The sequence below is a fragment of the Carassius auratus genome, chromosome 31 (assembly GCF_003368295.1).
Source record: "Carassius auratus strain Wakin chromosome 31, ASM336829v1, whole genome shotgun sequence".
NCBI lineage: Eukaryota > Metazoa > Chordata > Actinopteri > Cypriniformes > Cyprinidae > Carassius > Carassius auratus.
This window is the reverse complement of record NC_039273.1, coordinates 18391242-18404197: the sequence shown is the minus strand read 5'-3', so window position 1 is coordinate 18404197 and position 12956 is coordinate 18391242. Positions and strand designations below refer to the sequence as shown.

General features: G+C 34.9%; 1 protein-coding gene across 2 annotated transcripts in view; it reads left to right on the top strand.

The window, feature by feature from the left end:
* The window catches only part of LOC113050723 (inactive rhomboid protein 2), a 59071-nt gene that overhangs the window by 9212 nt on the left and 36903 nt on the right, over positions 1-12956 (top strand). The window contains exons 3-6 of one of the 2 annotated variants that reach the window (XM_026213975.1): positions 2974-3113; positions 3922-4055; positions 8329-8512; positions 12664-12873. In XM_026213975.1, the coding sequence (XP_026069760.1) occupies positions 2994-3113; positions 3922-4055; positions 8329-8512; positions 12664-12873 (648 nt within the window). In that variant the 5' untranslated portion in view covers positions 2974-2993. Of the gene's footprint in view, positions 1-2973; positions 3114-3921; positions 4068-8328; positions 8513-12663; positions 12874-12956 lie in introns of those variants that run through there. The other variant, XM_026213976.1, reaches the window with a different exon arrangement.

Genomic DNA, 12956 nt, shown 5'->3' with positions numbered 1-12956 from the left:
TATATTATATTATATTATATTATATTATATTATATTATATTATATTATATTATATTATTATACTTATAGATTATTATACTTTTAAACCAGTTGGGACTTGATGAATCAAGCTCTTATAGATTATTATACTTTTAAACCAGTTGAAGGAAAATATGCATATTGTGCATTCTAAAAGTAAAAAAAAAAAAAAAAAAAAAAATATATATATATATATTTATTTATTTATTTTATTTTTTTTACTTAATAAATAAATAAATTAATTAATTAATTAATTAATAAAAATAAATTAAGAGCCACAAACCCGTATATTAAACTCTTTTATTTTAGGTACACTTGGGTACATTAAAACAGAACCCATCTCTATTTTTCAAATGCTTACAATTATGTTAAATAAATACAAGTTTGATGCAAGATGAAAAATTTTGTTCTTGTCCACAACACTGTCGTCGTCGTCTTGCTTATGAAATCTAAAATGCTTCCATACCTCAGAATTTTTATCTGAAGGTGGCATCAACATCGATAAACCACCTGAAATCCTTGGCAGTGGTTCTCAACCTTTTTTCCCACCGGGCCGCATTATGGTCCAAGTACAAGTCTCGTGGGGCGCACGCACATTACGTCACCAATACAAACCAACCTGATTTATAATATTATAGCCTAAATATTATGATATCTAATCGATTAGATTCATTGAAATAAATAAATAATTGTACTACACCTGATTCTCTTCGGGAGCTTAACAATTTAACAACCACGCGCACCTGTCCACGCTGTCGTCTGCTCAGAGCCTCGGCACACACTCTCCGATGGCGATTTTTACATGATGCCTACCTAGCGGTCCATGGTGGACTCGCGGACGCAGAAAGTATAAGAGGTTTTAAGATGCAGTCTGCAAGACGCGCAAGGGAACATGACTTGACGCGTGACATTGCAGAAAATGTGCGTTCACAAATGTAGCCTACTGTATGTTGATCCAAATATGGAAAGCACTTTCGAATTTAATAATATGAGGTTTTCTCCAGAGATCTTTTGCCATATTTCTTCAATTAATGATGATTGCTGCATAATATATGGTGTTTCCATTTGCTTGAGCTTCTTCAAGTGAGTTGCAAAAGTTGTGTGTGTGTGTGTTCAGCATATGGTGGGCCACATTTGAATTTGTGACGGGCCGCGGGTTGAGAACCACTGCTTTAAGCACTGAATGAATGAATGACAGGTTCGTTGGTAACATCGCACAAGGCACATAACGGGGACATTTCATGGAAAAGATTTGTAATTAGAGTAACGCTAATCTTACGTTCAATGTCTGCGGAAATAAATATGCACGTATGGTCCCTCAATGGGAGCCTCTAAGCCTCCCGGGTACGTGCTACACACCATTGTTCTGGTGAGAGCCCCATCTACAAATGCCTCTACGCCCAGAAATGGTCAGTCTTCGATACTGTCATTTCTCCAAGAGCGTCTAGACAAGTCCCACAGATGGTCCCACTCGGGACCTTCACACGGTCATTGTAGCACTCAAAGGACCTCCCTTTGAGCCGCTGCGGTCAGCTGACCTTCGGCCCCTAACTCTCAAAACCGCTCTGCTACTTGCTCTAGCATCGGTCAAGCGTGTTGGCAACCTGCAGGCCCTCTCGGTGAGCCCTGCATGCCTTGAGTTTGGGCCCAATGACTCGAAGGTCATTTTAAAACCCAGGCATGGCTATGTCTCTAAAGTGCTCTCGACGCCATTCAGAGCAAAGGTAATTTCCCTCTCGGCTCTGCCTCCTTTTTCAAGTGAGAGAGAGCTGGATTTACTCTGCCCAGTAAGGGCTTTGAGGATATACATTGAGCGGTCACAGCCATTAAGGAAATCTGACCAGCTTTTTGTCTGCTTTGGTGGCCGCACCAAGAGGTTTTCAGTCTCAAAGCAACAACTGTCGCATTTGATAGTCGATGCTATCACTCTATGTTACTCCTCTATGGGCCTTGAGTGCCCCATAGGAGTAAGAGCTCACTCTATCAAGGACATCTGTGAGGTGGCCGGCTGGTCCTGCCATAATTGTAGGTCACAAAAAGTACTGAACATTCTAAATGATCTGTAGCTATGTTAAATTTTGAATCAGCATTTGGAACATGATGGATATACAAAATAACACATTCCAAAGCAAAGTAACACAACTGACACCATAGCCACAGCATTTTTGTGAACATAAGAACTAACAGCTAAGTATGTGATTGTAGTAAGCTCATGTGTACTGTTACACATCAGAAAATGCATGTAAAACAATCTTATCATAAGAATAATGTATGGTTGACTTTTGAGAACGGGTTAAACCATTTGCTCGGAACTAAGCAAAAGTGTGAAAGTTTAATGTTCCAAGCACAAACTATTTGTGAAAAAATAGAAATGGAAACGATAAGCTCCAAAGAAGATTGACTTGCTGTAAACTCAAACAGAACTTTAATCTGTATTCTCATGCTCTGCTTCATGGACCTAGTTGACTTTATCTTGGTCAGTTTTTATATTCTTATGTATGGTACTTCTATGTCTTGCTATCAAATTAAAGAACTGTTTGTTATTGTCATGATTGGTTTATTGTTGTTGTGAAAAGTCTATAAGTAAATCATAACAAATAACTTTCAAAATTTCTTTCAAAAACTGATTTTAGACAGGCTTTCTACAAATACTATACATTGTGATTGTGGGATGTTGTGAAGGGTACATCTAAACTACCTTTATAAAACTTACACAAACATTAAGATTTGACTTAATGCTTTTCCTCCTATATACCATTTTTTTTTATCTGCCTGGTTTCTTAATATGACTTTTTTTCAGTAATACCATTAAATTTAATGTTTATATAGAAATATCATTACAAATGGTACATGTAAGATTTCTTATTTCAGTTATCATTAGATTTAAAACATAAATGTTACATCCAATAATGAATATGGTTTGACTATATAATTTTTTTTTTTTTTTTTTAATAGACCTGAAAAACAGAATCAGGATGTCATCTGAGGAAGAAGATGCCTCAAACAGTAACAGTGGTCAATCAAAAAGTAGGCTGAAGAGCAAGAAGCCACCAAGTCTGATGATTGCAATTCCCAAAACCGATGCTGACAAAAAGGTATCTAAAAGTGTAAAAAAAAAAAAAAAAACATACCTCACAGAATAGCATGGTGCTAGTGGGAGATTTTAAAAAGTATTATTAATATGAAGATGTGGGCCATTTTTGTCTTCTGAAAATATTTTGCTACAATTTCTATTTTATTTAAGTTTTAAAGCAATGCAAGATAGTTTTAGTTAAAAACTATTTCATTTTGTTTGCTTTGGTATTGTGGGTATGGGGTGTGGACTGATGTGAAAAAAATAAACATTTTAGCATTTAGCTACTACATACAGTGTGGACAAAAAAGTGGTTTGATTTCTTATGCTCAAATTGAATTGATAGATATGGATGAATAAAACAGATGTTCTGTGGTGTATAGTTTTGTTATCAACATGTTATTAATTAAAGAAGTTGTTAGATTAATATATTAATATTAGATTTTTCATGTCAAATAATGATTTTAGCTGCTGACACTGAACAGTTAAGAAAGATAGATTTTCTTCTTTCTGCACTCCAATGGCATGCCCACAGACCGTTCATTCACAGTTTATTAGTACATCTTGTTTACTAAATGGCAAAGAGCTGATGAAAATAGTCAGTTCTGTTTGACTGACTGCAAACAAACTTTAGAACTTTAGAATTCAGCGCTGTAGTCTTACCAGTTCACAACAAGGAATTAATGTTTTAAAAAAAAGTCACCTGCTGTATAGAAAGCTTTTAAGAAAGAACTAGTTGTAAACATTCTTTATGTTTTGAGATTTGTGAGGCTACAAAGCAAATACATTCTGCTGGGTCCTAATTACATGAGTGTTTGTGATTTTTATAGTCCCTGCAGCCATCTTTTAAGAAAAGTGTGAGTCGACAGCAGTCAAGTGAAGGACTGTCAGACAGCAGTCCATCTACCAGAGACAGACGAACAACGTTCAAGAGGCAAACATCACTCTCTCAGAGCATTCGCAGGTAAAATCACAGGTGAATCAGTGAATAAAGAAATAGATTCATAGTTTTATTTTATTTTTAAATATCAATTAGAATTATAAGACTGTAAAGAAACTTTAGCATTTTGTATTATACAGTGATCACACAGAACTGGTAAATTGAAATAAATGTATCATTTAAAGGGGTCATATGATGCTGCTAAAAAGAATGTTATTTGGAGTTTTTGGTGTAAGGCAATGCGTTTATGCGGTTTAAGGTAAAAAAACACATTATTTTCCATATAATATACATTATTGTTTGTCCTCTATGCCCCACCTTCTGAAACACATTGATTTAACAATGCACATCATTCTGAAAAGGTGAGGTGTGCTCTGATTGGCCAGCTATCCAGTGCGTTGGGATTGGCCGAATGCCTCAAATGTGTGATGCAAATGTTATGCCCCATAACATACTATGCTGTCTTCCAGGCCAGCAGCACGAGAACTCAGTCCAGCTGCTCTGCTCATGCACATCGGTTCTCTTTCGGCAGTTCAGTCAATGTACTGTTAAGACTAAATAACTTGGGATGTTGGTTTATTTCGCATCAGAGGGAGTGTAAGGCACGTTTATAAAATGAATAACTTTAGTAATTATTGGATTAGTGCATACTGGAGAAGCGAACTGTTTCAAAGATTCAGTTCGATTTGGTGAACTGGTTCGACTGGTTCACTAAGAAGAAAGTCATCATCCTCCATAAAATGCACACATCTGAATATTTGGGTTGGATTGTTCTGGAACAGTGTTGAAATTCAACTCAACTGATTTCTAGTCTTGACCTCTTCTGGAAGTCCAAACTAAGTAGTTTGGCTTTCACAAGGGAACACACAGCGACTCCACAACATGGCGCCAGCGGCAACCATGAGAATAAAAGGTACACCTTCTTTCCTTGTGTGAACATTTGGGTGGCGATATGCAAACATTCCCACATAGTGACGTAGAGATGTGGGGGCGTGTTAGATCAAGCCATTTTAGGTGGGCATGGATTAGCCTTAACTATTTCGATTTGAGACTTTAGTCTTTGCAAATTTACAGATCTTCTTTATGCACCAAGAGCTTTTAACACTCAAAAGAGAAAGGAAAATTGAAATCGCATCATATGACCCCTGTAAAGAAGTTTTAGTTTTATCGAAACGAAGAGAAGGACTACTTAATTAAAATAACAAAATGTGCATTGAAGTGAAGATACAAATGTAGATGGTCAGTAATGACACATTTAGATACAGCTAACCCAGTTAGTACCTATGTAAACAAAAACGTTTGGTTGGTAATTTTATCAACTGTCTGTCAAAAAAGTTAAACTGATTAGCCTAGATAATAAAATGCATGTCTCCTGACCTTAAAGGTGTACTTGGATAAGACCATTTTAAACCACTTCATAGCTATTTGTCTGTAGATTTTTAAGGGCCCAAACATTAAGCCTGTTTTGGTAATCATTCTTTTTAATCTGGACCTGAGAGACTTTAAGTGATATAAATTTCGAACTTGGTGGGATGGTCATATTTTTCATCCACTACTTAAGCACCCCATGCATTTGTTAGAAACTATGTAAATGATAAGTTACTAGGTAAATATGTAAACAAATAATGGTAGCACTTTATTTTACAGTCCTGTTCCTCGTGTACATACTATGCACTTATTATAGTAATTACAATAACTATGTAATAACTAGGTACTAACCCTGAACCCTACCTAACCCTACCCCATGTAGTTACATTTCTTAGATAAATACACTGTAAGTACACTATAAGTACATGTTAGTACACGTACTGTAAAATAAAGTGCAACCCAAATAATTAATTCAGTGGCAGGCAGGAGAGGTATACTTAATACAATGTAATAAATATGTTTCACTTTATTTTTTATGGTTCTGTAATTCTGTGAGACTAATTATTTTATGATTCATTTTCATGTAACATAATATTTGTGGTCAATATTTAGGTAAGGTACATTTTAGAACTTCTGTCATTCATTATGAAACATTGGTTTAGAAACAAACAAGTTTTTGAATGAATTTTGCATGTTTTTATTTATTTATTTATTTTGATAGATATTTTGCAAGGGTGGAAACATTCTGGATGTTTCTGGAATATTCTAGTGCTAGCACTGTGGGGCTAGTCATAAAAGACAAAAATCATCCTACATACAATTCTGAAGTTTCTATTTTCTATTTTTATTTTGTTTCTTTAAAAATGATATTACCTGAAAACAATTCAACTTTTTTTTATTGTTTTACAGAGTTATTGACAGGGTCCTGAAGGGCAACTGTCCTGCTGAGTTTAGCTCCAGCTTGCCTCATTCCCCCTCTTTCACACTGCAAGTGGCGCATGAGCAGCGCATATTTTTTTCGGCGTCCATGTTAATCAATGATTGCATTCACATCGGGAGCAGGAGCAGCGCGTGAGCGTCAAGCAGGAGCGTCGCGTGAACAGCAGTGCAGCTGGGGTTTCGGCGTTCGTTCTATTTTTGCTGTGTTGCTCACGCTCAATTAAAGTGAAAGCACACTTTTGATGGACAAAATAAAGGTGATTTAACACATAACCTGCTCAAAATGCAAAGAATAAGCATGTTAAGAGTTTTAACAACAATGCCAATGTCTAGTGTTTAACAATTATGCCAGAACAGAAAATTAAGTATAACAAATATGTATTTACCCATTTTAACTTTTATTGTATTATTATAAAAATAAATGTTGAATTATATCCATTGTTTGAATACTCGCGAGAGTCTGCTGCTGCAGTGACGGTGTAGTTGCACAGACACGCTTGCTCATGCACCGCTCACGCTTGCGGTGTGAAAGAGGGGTTACACCTGCCTGGAAGTGTCTAGTATGCTTAAAAAGACCTTGATTAGCTGTTCAGGTGTGTATAATTGCAGCTGGAGCTCAATTTTACAGGACCGTGGCCTTTCAGGGATTGGACAGCACTGCCCTGGTCTAAATCATCTTACAATTTAACTTTAATGTTATGTAAATTATGAACTTTAATTATACTTTGTTCTTAAAATGCAAACTGAGGGTGAATTTTTTATTTATTTTAATTTCGTCTTAATTTCATCTTTTAAATAACTTTTTATTTGTAGATGTCTATAAAATAATGTGATCTGATAATAGCCCTTTGCCAGCCCAAGCCCACATCATTAAAGGCATTTGATTAAAAGTCTGGATCTCTTGCTCTTTCGACTTAAACCAACTTGCGATCCCTAATATTAGTCAAACATCCAAATGTTTCACTTATGCAATAATATCTATTCCTACTTCCCCTTCTCGCACAGTACTGTAAATCAATGCACTGAAGCATCAAGTGATCCAATCTCCTCAAATTTCCGCTTTAGACTTTAGGTTTTCTAAAAAAATTACATATACCAAATATTCCATGTTTAATACAAAGGTGTATATAAACTGGAAGATTTTGAAACAGAATTAAGAATTTTGGGAGTATGCTAATTTTAAATGTACAGATTTTTTCAAACAAAGATAATTTTACAAAGGTAGTATTTCCTTCCTTTTAAAATCAGTATATCATTATTGCAATTATATACATTTTATAAATGTTTGGAATAATCATTTCTAAGTACTTTAAGTTTAATTCCATTTAATATCATATTTCTTTTTAAAGCCCTTTTGTATTTTACCCCCATTTCCTAGCTTATGTCTTAACCTGACAAATCTCCACATAGATCTAGCTCTACTAATTCTGAGGATATGTAGTTTTCTTTTAAATTAAAATTAAATTAAATTTATGCATTTAGCAGACGCTTTTATTCAAAGCGACTTACAGTGCATTCAAGGCTATCAATTTTTACATATCATGTGTTCCCGGGGAATCAAACCAACCTTGCGCTTGCTTGCTTGCTAGTGCAGTGCTCGACCAGTTGAGCTACAGGAACACTTTTAAAACCAATATTGCATAAAATACAAATTTATGTTCCTCATCCTCAATTCTAAGACCTTTTATTGAAGAATTAAATCTAATTATGCTAATGGATCTATACATGAAGCAAATACCTTAAGTGACAAAGGATTTCAAATTTCTCTGAAAGAATGGGATTTGATTTATTTATTTATTAACTAATTTTATAAACTGTTGATTAAAACCAAAATAAAAATAAAAATAAGGGGCTGTAGAACCCTGTCAAATTAAGTGTTTGACCAACATTCTCATAGAGTAAACAGTTTATGACAAATCCATTTTGATCTAAATTATTTATTGTAGGTGGTGCTATAATAAATATATAGTTTTGTTCTTTTTTAATACAGGGGTACAGCTCAGTGGTTTGGAGTGGGCAGTGATAGTGAATCCAAGCAGCAGGAATGGCACAGGAAGAGTCTTCGGCACTGCAGTCAGAGATATGGCAAACTGAAGCCTCAGTATTGTGAGCAGAATGAGGCAGCCAGCCTAGATTATGGCCCGGAGTCACCAGTGGCCGCCAGAATGCCAAAGGTATCTGCTCAGTATGTACACAAAATAATTTCTGTACTTAATGTACTACAGATACAAAAATAAAACAATCTTACTTGAACAATTTCTTAAATTTCTTCAACTGGTAATTCCTCTGTACTTCTAATAGACTTCATAAACAATCTTTTGATATTTTTCTATATATTAATAGGATTGTCCATTAATTAAAACATTTAATATGATATTCTGATTGGTTATATCAATATATTACATGTAATTAATTCAAGGATAATTTACAAAATTGTTTTTACAGATGCTAAAAAAGATTAACTCATCGGTATAAATAGTAGCTTAAGAATATCAAATGTTTGTTTTATTCCAGTATCCTTGAAAATAAGCTTATAACTGACCTAAAGTCCACAGCATTTTATTTTTTCTTCTTGCAGTTTTCTTGCAAGTTTATTTGCCTGAGGCAAAGTCACCGACTGCTCATACTAAAAATGTGTGAGACTGTTTGAATCAACATTATTGAAGCATTGGAATTACTAGATGATTGCATTTTTTATGTATCCATGTTTTGCTTTACATTTGTACAAAGGCTATGTTGAATTTATAAAAAAAAATCTAATTCCTTTATATCTAGTGTCTAAAGAAGAATGCAAAATTATTTAATTTTACCTCAGATTTTCATTTGTGGCAGGTTCAAACAAATTTGCACTCTGTAGACATGCACATTATTAATAAAAATCACTCTAAAGAACTTATGGAACAACTATAACTTATAGAATATTATTATATTATGTATAGCTGCTGGTACACATCAATCTTTTCTTGTGATCATGTCACCTCTCATGTGTACAGGTACTTTTTATATATGGTCAATGTGAACATGCAAGTAATTGCCATGGTAATTAACAACATTATTTTGTAATTGATTATGTTGATTTATAATTTGTTAGCAAAATTATGTTGTTATGTAATAGCACTAGATGAAAAGAGTCGTTCAGAAAAGTATAGTAACCATATTAAGCTCCCAAGGAACATCTTGTTTGCCAAATGTATGTTGAAAATAACATGAAGTGGTACATTAAATTAAGAAGCCCAGATCCCTCATATGGAAGTATACAGGAATCCATCAGAGTTTACGGATTTACATGGCTGAAATTTTGTTGAATGTAAGGTGTGAAGGCCTTTCATTTGTTTTGATTTAAAGTTGGCCCTGGTGTGCCTTTTGCACAGTTACACCAAATAACATTATTATACATAAAACCAAAACAACTCAAGAAAAATAACCCCAAAATGATTTCAAAATAGCTTTTAAAGAGTTTAAAATTTTACAAATGAGATGTAACATATGTACTTTGTTGAAGTACAACAATATTGAATGCAAACTAGTTCAATTGTGCACGATTTAAAATTAGAGTATTAAAAAATAAAAATAAAAGCTAGTATGCTTTTGGAATCATGTAGGCCTGTATTTAACTACACAGTTGAAACACTAAGTAATTATGCATCCACCTGCAATGCACTCCACTGGTAAAAATGCTGGGGCGGAATCAGTCTGTAAATAGGGCACCCCAAGAAAAGGTTTTCATGTGAGGGTGCAACCACACTACCTTTCTTATAACATATTGAAAAGTATATGCCTTATATTATACAGTGACTATAAGAAATGTTTTTATAACTCCAGGCTGCAGCTCTGCATTTGGGTCTAGAACTGGCTCCTCAAAGCAGGAATTAGCAGAATCACACAGACATTTCATCCCTGTAACCATTAACAAAAAGAATCACTCCAAGATAATTCACTTTAGCACAAGTTTTGGTCAAGCAGGCCACCTGGATGAACCCACATACATACATACATACATACATGCATACATACAGTCATGCCCACAAATAGTGGCACCCTTGGCAAATATGATCAAATAAGGTTGTGAAAATTAATCTGCATTGTTAATCCTTTTGATGTTTTATTTGAAAAATTCACAAAAATGTATCCTTTCATTGGATAATAAGAATTTAAAACGGAGGGGAAATATCATTATGAAATTAATGTTTTTCTCAAATACTCGTTGGACACAATTATTGGCACCCCTAGAAATTCGTATGAGTAAAATATCTCTGAAGTATATTCCCATTCATATTCACAATTTTGAGCACTCCAGCATGATTATAAACATGAAATTATCCAGCCATTGCTTCCTGTTTCACAGAAATATAAAGTGGAGGGAAAACAAAGCCCAAATGCCCTTAATCATCCATCACAATCAGAAAAACCAAAGAATATATTTCTGATTTGCAGCAAAAGATGATTGAGCTTCACAAATTGGTGAAGTGGCTTTAAGAAAAGAGCTAGAGCAGTGACAATTCCCATTCCCACCATCAGGACAATAATTAAGAATTTCCAATCAACAGAAAATGTTAGAAAACTGCCTGGAAGAGGTCGTGTGTCTATATCGTCCTAATGCATGGTGAGGAGGTGAGTTTGAGTGGCTAAAGACTCTCCAAGGATCACAGCTGGAGAATTGCCGAAAATAGTTGAGTTTCTGGTTCAGAAAACCTTTAAAAAAAATTGGCAAACAGAACCTACATCAACACATGTTGTTTGGGAGGGTTTCAAGAAAAATTCTCCTAGCTCATCCAAAAACAAACTAAAGCATATTCAGTTATCAGACACGACTGGAACTTCAAATGGGACTGGCTTCTATGATCAGATGAAACTAAAAATGAGCTTTTTAGCAGTTAACACTCAAGATGGATTTGGTGAAAACAGGGATAAAAAGTACCCCATGTGTACAATGAAATATACAGCTGTATTTTTGATGATGTGGGCCTATATTTCTGCTGGAGGTCCTAGACATCTTGTTTAGACACATGGCATCATGGATTTTCTATTAAATTCCAACAGATAAAAAATCAAAAAGTGACTGACTCTGTTAGAAATCTTATAATGGCCCATGTTTGGATCATTCAACCGTACAATAATCCAAACACAAACCTCAAAAACAACACCGAAATGGGTCACTGAGCTCAAAACCAAGCTTCTGCTATAGCCATTCCAGTCCTCTGACCTGAACCCTACAGAAAATGAGAGGAGTGAACTGAAGAGGAGAAGCTGGGAATCTGAAGTGTCCATGTCCAGAAAGGTAAGAAAAACATCATCAAAGTAGTCCATGTGACATCAGAGGGTCAGTTAGAATTTTTTGAAGCATCGAAAATACATTTTGGTCCAAAAATAGCAAAAACTGTGACATTATTCAGCATTGTCTTCTCTTCCATGTATGTTGTGGGAGAGTTCAAACAAAGCAGTTTGTGATATCTGGTTCACGAACTAATCATTCGATTGATGAATCTGATGCTGAATAAAGTCGTCGTTTTACACCAAAATGTATTTTCGATGCTTCAAAAAATTGTAACTGACTCTCTGATGTCACATGGACTACTGTGATGATGTTTTTCTTGCCTCTCTGGACATGGACAGTAGACCTTACACACAGCTTCAATGGAGGGACTGAGAGCTCTCGGACCAAAATCTAAAATATCTTAAACTGTATTTGGAAAGACATGAGGGTGAGTTATTAATTACATAATTTTGATTATTGGGTGAACTAACCCTTTAAAATATCTTATTTTGTGTTCAGCAGAAGAAGGTTGCCCTCTGTTCTATTCTTATGCAGTCTCATGCAATCTATCTCACTGTTTTTAAAAGAAAGACAATGTCCTGTGTGAACTACTTCTTGGGTATTCTGTGCTGCCTGCTTTCAGCAAGACACTTTTCCTGTAGTAGTACCTGAGGCTGGGCTGACAGCAAACTAGCAAAAACATGAAAGTGGATATTATGGCATTTTAATAAAATGGTCAAATAAAAAAATAAAATAGAATTAAATGCATTTTTTGTTAGATTAGCTGCATATTTTAGGCCTTTCTCTGCATTTTAGTATGACTTGTTTGTGTTTCTTTGTATTTTTCAAGACTAACTGTTATAGTCGTCAGCTGTGATCAGAAGCCTGTATTTATTCAGTGTATAGAAGTTTCTATAATTAAATCATACATTCGTTCAACTGAATCCTTTATCCTTTTTCAGTTATTTATAACAGTTACCATAAGTTAAGTTAAGGGTGTGTATTTTTTTTTTTTTTATTAATGTCACTAATACTGATACATATTGTGTCTTGCTCTCTGTCTCTCTTAAGATTGTGGATCCTTTGGCTCGTGGGCGACAGTTCCGTTATGAGGACTCAGAGCGACCGAGGACACCCCATACAGCATATCCTCCTTTGACCCCAGGAGTGACCTCTCTATGCTCATTCACCAGCCAACGTTCTGGTTACACACGTTTGCCACGGAGAAAAAGAGAATCGGTGGCCCGAATGAGCCTCCGTGCTGCATCCAACCTTTTTAAGGTCTGTGTTACTACGTAAATTATTGACATTGCACCTTTTTAGATATTTAATTTGTGTTTATTAGTGTTAGTTATTATTATATT